Below are 8,724 nucleotides of genomic sequence, written 5' to 3'. Positions count from 1 at the left end.
TTCTTCTAAAAAATCTTGATTCATAACGCTCGATTGATTGCAAGTCTACCAAAATTCTTTTTACAACTATTTTGTTGATCCTTCAATCTATCCTCACAAATATTTTTGAAAGAGTTTTCAAATGAGTTGTTTTCTATTTCTTTGTATCCAAGTTGGGGTAGAAACCCATAAACCTTATTTTGTTTAAAGACAAGATGATTTTAGAAGGCTTTATTTTTCTTTCCTTCAGAAATAACAATTGTTTTGAGGATGATTGTATATGGTGTCACAACTGATTTTATTGATAAATATTTAAAGACTGAAGATACTACTGCATTAAGAAGCTTAAAAATGTTTGTCAAAGCAGTTGTTTCAATTTTTTCTGACGAGTACTTAAGAAAACCAAACAATGAAACTGTCTGATTGCTTAACACGGTATGTACTTTGATCATATCCACAAACCAATAATTATTTTAGTAGTGGCTTCTTATGATCTATGGATGTAGTATGTATTTTTTGGATTATCGAGATCTCATAATGATATAAATGTGTTTGATAGATCATTTATATTTTTTGACCTTTATCAAGGGTATACTCCGATTGTTAATTATACTATTAATGGTCATAATTATGCAATGGGTACTATTTTGCTGATAGCATTTATCTACAATGGGTGATATTTGTTAAAACTATCTCAGCTCTATAAGAAAAAATATTTTGATGCAATCCAAAAGTTCGCAAGGAAATATGTAGAGTGTGTTTTTAGTATGCTTCAAGCACGATTTATTATAATTCGTGAGTCTGCATGATTTTTCACATTGAAACACTCAACGATATTATGATAGTATGCATAATTTTACATAATATGAACAGTTGGTAAAAAGTACACATAATCCAATGTCAACTGGCCCTACACTTAAATTTAGAAGGTTAATTCAACGTCGTCATGCTCTTAGGGATAGGAAAATCTATTGTCTACTCCAAGCAGATCTCATTGAGTACTTATGACAACAATATAGTGCTGCATAATGTTTTATGGTTATATTAAAATTTATGGCTGTATTAATGTTTATTATTGTATCACTGAATTTGGTAGTATTGGTGTATTTATGTTTTGTGGTGTATGTTTGTATTAAAGTTTATTATTGTATTAAAGTTTATAGTTGTATTAATATTAATTGTTGTATTCATGTTTTATGGTTGTATTAAATATTCCAACAAATATAAATTTGAAGCATCAAGTAAACGTTATTTCATAAAACATAACCAACGTTGAAGTTAAAGAAGCCAACGAATATAAAAGACTCCTAAAATGTCAAATACAATCTAATATCACAAAAATGTTACTTCATAAGATCAAAATAGCCAACAAACTACAAATAAAACATTATTCCATAAAATACATGATAGCTAGTTTTTCCTAGCACGACTTGCAAGTATTTTCATTTGTCGTTGAAGATAGTATTGTTGTAGCATTGGATACATTGTAATTGTATTTAACGTCATAATTCTTCTCTCTTCCTTCTTTTCTTCATTCTGTATTTTCTCTTGCTCAAGTAGCACCTTATCTTTTTGAATACGAACTTCGTCTTGCCTAAGATGCACTTCTGATTGCCTAAGACATGACATCTTATTGTCATGATCATGTGCTTCTTGCATAAATAAGATTTTACTCTTCCTAATTTCCTTAATCTCATTTAGTACCACGAGAGAATTGGAGTTCGTCATTTTTTTCTCTTTCATCTCTCTTTTTCTGTTTTACGTTCTATTGGTCGATCCAAATTTGAAGATGCTACGTGAAAATCCTCATCTTCGCTTAAACTTACTGAATTTGGTGTCGAATCATTCAAACTTGATTTTTTCTTTAGCTTCTCACCTCCCCCATCCAATCTCCAACTAGTGAGCTCTGCCCTCTACCGGTTCGATGCTGCCACTTAGTTAAAACTCCATCCTTCCCTCTCTCCTCATAGGTTAATCTTTATCCCCATCTTCTATGTGGTATTTGATTGATTTATCAACGTAAGCCCCATTTTCAGGCTCCTCATTAGATCATCCTCTTGCATAGGCACATACTAGAAGCACACTTAGATTTCACTCTCCTCAACACATGAATACCAGTGAGATCCTTGTAGATCAGATGTCAAGATGTTAATTCCTTCTCCAAACCACAAATTAAGAATACATATCCTGCAGTCTTCGTATTAACATTTTCCTTGCCCTAATCTGAAAAGTTTTCACTTCAATTTTTAAAATAAGAAATCAATGGTGCCGACAAAATTAATGCCTCTCCATCGGTCCTCATATATCAGTTGTCAAACAGAGCATTTTTGTTAAAACATTTTTGCCTGATATCGAGAGAGAGAGAGAGAGAGAGAGAGAGAGAGAGAGAGAGAGAGAGAGAGAGAGAGAGAGAGAGGTTAGCGGATTTTGAAATAAGAAATCAGATCCAAAATGATATTTTTACCCAAAAAAATGTATCGTGTTGGATTCTCGCTCAGTTGTACATTGGCGGTAGACGAGCAAGAGATCTATCATTATCTTTAAAATATAAACAAAACAAATATCTTTGCAATTCTTTCTTTAAGTGCTTTTAGATAATGAGTTGAAATAAGATTAGTTGAAATGAAAGTTAAAAGTTAAATAAAATATTATTATAATATTATTATTATTTTAATATTTAAAAAATTTAAATTATTTATTATATTTTATATAGAAATTTAGAAAAATTATAATAATAAAATGAAATAAAATACATTTCATTATCTAAAGTAGGGGTGAGAACTGTTCGATCCGGGGAGGTGCCGGTCCATCATTTTTTTTAGATTGGTAGCTATCGGTCCGGTCCAACTATTTTTTTTCTTTAATTTGATTAATAAAAAATTTATTTAAAATATTAAATTAAAATTAAGTGACTTATTAAATAAAAATTACATAATAAATGGTACAATTATTAATATATACTAGTACTATATATTATAGTTATACATTAAAGAATATAATAATTCATTGATCTAAATATATATAGTTATAGACTTAGTACAAATAGTATAACTAATAACTATACTAGTAGTATTACTAATATTCTATATGTTAGTAATAAATTGATAATATTATATTAAATAATATTCTATGTAGTTATAGTGATTTAATACTAAGATATTAAGTTACTTATACTAATACTATTATAAATTTATATATATATATATTATAATATATACTATAACTCTTATAATATATTAATATATATTATTACTATATATTATAATTATACATTAAAGAATATAATATTTATGTAATATTGTGATATATTAATAATTATTTATATATAATTATTTATATAAATAATAATATATATTTTTATTTTCATTTAGTCTGATTTGGAGTGAAAAACCCCTTAACCGGAATCATCTATCCTATAAAAATTAGAGCTGACTCATTTCAGTTCAATCTGATCTGATTTAAAAATAGCTTAGTTTCTCCGATTTAAACGGCGTAATCTTACCCTTAGATTCTAAAGGACTTTAAAAATGATTTTCTTGCACTGAATTCTAGTGCTGCTTTCCATGCTTCGGAGACAACTGATCGTGAATAACATGTTAGAGTTCACTTGCGTGTCCCGTAACCACTTTTGAAATCAGAGACTTTGTAGTACAACCAACTTTCAAGGAGAAAAAATTTATATAATCTCTAAATAGCCAAACAGTGGATCATATCTAAAATATATATATATATATATATAATTATTTTTTATTTATAAAACTCACTTTTTTACAAAATAAATAAATAAAAATTAAAATTGTATGATACTTTCGTAACTAACGTTACAAACTTTCAACGACTTTTTAGCTATACTGCTTAATGTTTCCGCACAGTAATTCAAAGATGCTTTGCGTACCCCTTTTTTAGTGGAAGTTAGATGGGAAAACCCCAAGCTATTTCCTTATAAGTTTGACGAAGTTGCATCGTCTCTTCCCAGTTTTGGGTGATCATTTCCTCGTCCTCTCTCTGAGTCTTTTCCCTCTCAGATAAAATCACCGTCTGCTCTGTTAGCTCTCCCTCCTCTCTCACATATGGGTTCCATTACCAAGGAGGTTGACAAAGAGTTTCTCCCATTCGTCCGTATCTACAAGGACGGCTCGGTCGAGCGACTGTTGGGGTCTTCCTATGTGCCCCCTACGCCTCAAGATCCAGAAACCAGAGTCTCGTCCAAGGACGTCGACATTTCACAGGACCCCCCGATCTCTGCTCGTCTCTACCTCCCAAGTCTCGACCAAACCCTCCACCAGAAGCTCCCCATCTTGGTCTACTTCCACGGCGGAGGCTTCTGCATTGAATCAGCCTTCTCCTCCGACCACCAGCAGTACCTCAACAGTTTGGTCGCTCAAGCTCGAGTTGTGGCTGTGTCTGTGGAGTACAGGCTCTCTCCTGAGCATTTGCTACCCATTGCTTACGAAGATAGCTGGGCCGCCCTCCAATGGGTTGCATCAAACTCTCTCAACAATGGTGCTGATAAAGAACCATGGCTGATGAATCACGGGGACTTCAAACGAGTTTTTATCGGCGGTGATAGTGCGGGAGCCAACATTGCTCACAATATAGCCATGAAAGCCGGCGTAGAGAGCTTGCCCGGTGATGTTAAGATTTTAGGAGCCTTCCTTACCCATCCTTACTTCTGGGGATCAAACGCAATACGATCGGAGCCCAGTGAAGGGCATGACAAAGCTTTCCCGCACTTGGTCTGGAACTTTATATATCCAGCGGCACCTGAAGGTATTGATAATCCGATGATCAATCCGATCGCTCCGGGAGCGCCGAGCTTGGCTGGGTTAGGATCTTCTCGATTGCTCGTGACAGTGGCTGAGAAGGATGAGCTGAGGGATAGAGGTGTTGCTTACTGTGATAAAATCAGAAAAAGCAACTGGGAAGGAGAAGCTGAGTTGGTTCAAGTGGATGGGGAGGATCACGCTTTTCAGATCTTGCATTTTGAGACTGAAAACGCAAAGAATTTGATCAAACGCCTGGCTTCTTTTCTAAAATAATGTTTTTTTCTCTCCTTTTCCTTTGGGTTAATTGTACTTCTATCCAGGTCATGTTTTGATTCTTCATCTGATCATCTGAGCTTATAATAAGAAAAATAAACTGGATCGTAGTTGGTTTGAAATGACTTGAGGGATTAGAAAACCCTGCTTATCGTAAGATTTCAATGTTAGTTCCGGAGGAGTTGGATTCAGGAATTTCTTTTTGGACTAGAGTTGTGAGAATCCAATCTCCGTTGGATAAATATGAATATAGTCTATAGATATATTATAATTAAAGAAATCCACGCTTCACTGATCTAACAAATCTAAAGATTGTGTTCCCACTTTGCAGTAAAATTGTTCATATTGAAATTTTATAGGTTGGGACCTTGCAAAGAAGATAAATACTTTAGTCAAAATTTTTTTTTATAAAAATATATTTATAAATTGACATGATTTAATGTAATATTTTAGATTATAATATTATTTTTATTGTAAAAGTAATATTATATACAGTTCTAAGATATGTAATTCTCATAGACTCCTATTAAAAAAAAGTAAAGTTTATTATTAAAAAAATTACTTTTTATGTAGACCTCAAATTTATCTATTTTTTCAAAAGAAATGTGCTCGTTAGATTTACATATCTTAAAACTGTATCTAACATTAATATTTATTATAAAATAAATTTAACATATCGTATTAAATTAAGTCAATTTATAAATTTATTTTTATAAAATTTATTTGTTCTAAAGTATTTCTAATGTGAACTTTTGTATTTTACTTGAAATTAATAATATGGATTTAGTAATAAATATAACACTCTTATAAATATATATATATATATATATATATATTTATATAACTTTCGCCTTCTGATGCACAAGCCTGTCTGCAACCTTTTCCTCCGTACTTTTTGCGACACCAATATTAGGTATAGGTCAGACTGTAATAGACATTCCGGGGGCTAAACTTCGGAACCAAAGTTCAACATCCGGAGAAAATCGATGCCCTTGCTCCATGCGCATTTCTCGATAGTGAGTTGAGTCAACTAAAAGAAAGAGACATGTGTGCAGTGGTCCTGGGCTGAGTCGTACAGAGGCTCCACTAGGACTAAACTGAAGATAATTCAATTAATTCTAATTTTAAGTTTAATCTAATATTTTAACATTTAATTCTTAAATCATTAAATTCATATAAATTAAAAGTTTTTTTACACATGAGAATTCATAAATTTTTTTAACTCAACATCTTTTTACACACATAATCAATAACCTTTTTTAACTTCTTATAAATATATATAAACTCATATTAATATTCAAACACATATCTAAACTCATCTTAGATATGTTATATAAAATTCACTCCACTATCTCAACTCGTTACTATTAATAAAGAACTTAACATCTAAAGAGGGCCAGACGTCTAGAATTTGAAACTCTATGTTCATACTCTTTAAACTTTTTGAATTGGAGGAATTTTATTTTGAATTACAATCTTCGACCAATTGTGAGAAACTTTTTATCAAGAATCTATGTATTACCGAAATTAGTTAATCTCGCATACCCAATTTCAATTATAAAAAAGATAAATATTTTAACTATAAAAAGATTTTATAAAAATAAAATTACAGACTTGATTTAATATGATACATTAAGTTATAAAATAAATTTAACGTATCACATAAAATTATATTAATTTATGATTTATTTTAGCGGAATATGTTTATAATTGTAGTGCTTCACTGTATATTAAAAAACAATGAACTGAGTTGTTTCTGTCCCTCGAATATGGGTTAGAGTGGTAAAGAGTTGGTGATTGAGTTGCTCACATTCTTCCGAATATTCAAGGATGCTTCAATTAACAGTTATTGGGCTTCCCAACTGAGGTACCTAAGGCGGCCACCAATATTTTTTTAAAAAATAAAATATTTCTTAGATTTAATTCATAATTTTATAAATATAGAAAATGACCATTTTAAAATTTATAATTTACATTAATAGAATGTATAAAAAAGTACACAAAAATTAAAAGTGACTGTAAATAAATTTTTTGAATTTTAATGTACATAGAAATGCCTCTTTCTAATTTTTTCACTATAGTTTAAAATTTTTATATATTATCTATTATTAAAGATGTAGGCTCACCAAAATTAAATTAAAACTAAATTTGGAAGAAATAATAAAATTATTAATAGGAATTCCAAGATTTTTTGTTATATAATATTAGGCTTCTTAATTTGAAATTCAAAATGAAAATATAAGAAAAATCATTTAAAATTGACAATCTATATGAAAAATAGTTAAGAGGTTTTATCCTCTAGCTTTTATTGAGTAAGAAAAAATCTATTTAAAGTCTCAGTTATAGCATTGTATGCTTGATATGATATGAAAATATATAGATTTACAAAACTTGATAAACTAGCTTACATTTAAAATAAAAGATGATATTTTAAAAGATCGCTTGATAGTTTTTTCGAAGAAATTAAATTCTAAATATTTCATTACAAAAATAATAATAGATGAATCTTATTACATGAAATATTGTTGTCAGAAATATGAAAAATATATTAAGTTAGGTTTTTATAATTTTATTTCTACATGTATATAGCAAATTATTGAGATATGATTTTAAATATAATTATGTTTTTATGATTCTTAATCTCTTTTAATTTTATTTTATATAAATGTGTCACATAGTAGGAAAATTAACCACTTCAAAAAATTTATTGGTTTTGCCACTATTTCCAGCGGTGCCTCCACCTTTGATGACCCCCATACAAAAGTTCTATAAAAATAAATATTACCATTTTTAATTTCGAAGCTCAATCATTGAATTGGGTGATTATTATTAGAAACTTGAATAGGGTATTTTAGTATTAATAGAAAATATAAAAGATATATTCAATGTAATTTAAACATTTAAAATATCAAATTAGTAACTAATTTTAATAACAATGCAATTCCTGTTTTGACCTCAAATTTCATTGGAAGAAAAATAGTATTTAAAAGAATATTCGTGTTTGATTTATCCACTATCAATTATCAATAACAAATTTCTTAGTAGTTCTTCGTTTAGGGTAGAATTAATTTTTGAATCTCAAAAAGGAAGGAAAATTATATGAGATGTATTGCAAAAGAATAATTATTCTCATCAGCCACTATTCACAATTACACACAACACACCCTATGAAAAGTACCCCTACATCCTATGAAAAGTATCCTTACATCCTATGAAAAAGTTAGAAGTGTGTGGTGTGAAATTGAATAGTGGCTGATTTGTATCACTACTCATTGCAAAATATTTATCAGCCCTACTACCCGCCCTATGCAAGCAAGTAGTCGGCTACCCTGGCGCTCGCACTTGCCTGGGTTGGAGGGGTGGATGAGTAATGATATACACATAACGCTCTTCATAACACTTTCATAATACATTATTGTAAAGTGAGGTAAAATAAGAATATTTTTGAAAAACAATTTTACTTTAATAAGGTATTTTATAATAATATTCTTATCTTAAAACATGCTTGTAAAATATATTATAAAAAATATTGTGTTTATCATTTTTTTTTTTTTTTTAGGTGTTTGGTTAGTTTCACTCGTAAACGTCCCTGTCTATTTGTAATTGCTATCTAAATAGATTTGCAAATGGAGTATATGGTAGTCATTCTCCCTTTCTTATGACCACGTGCCAGTCACTCTATCACAAACAATCACAGCCGTCCATA

General features: G+C 30.0%; 1 protein-coding gene across 1 annotated transcript; it reads left to right on the top strand.

Moving 5' to 3' along the window:
• The first annotated feature begins 3,874 nt into the window (after window positions 1-3,874).
• LOC122300536 (2-hydroxyisoflavanone dehydratase-like) lies at window positions 3,875-5,140 on the top strand. The gene has a single exon (XM_043111269.1). The coding sequence runs from the start codon at window positions 4,050-4,052 to the stop codon at window positions 5,016-5,018; it is 969 nt and encodes a 322-aa protein (XP_042967203.1). The 5' UTR covers window positions 3,875-4,049; the 3' UTR covers window positions 5,019-5,140.
• The last annotated feature ends 3,584 nt before the right edge of the window (window positions 5,141-8,724 follow it).

The sequence above is a fragment of the Carya illinoinensis genome, chromosome 2 (assembly GCF_018687715.1).
Source record: "Carya illinoinensis cultivar Pawnee chromosome 2, C.illinoinensisPawnee_v1, whole genome shotgun sequence".
NCBI lineage: Eukaryota > Viridiplantae > Streptophyta > Magnoliopsida > Fagales > Juglandaceae > Carya > Carya illinoinensis.
This window is presented reverse-complemented; position numbering and strand designations above follow the sequence as displayed.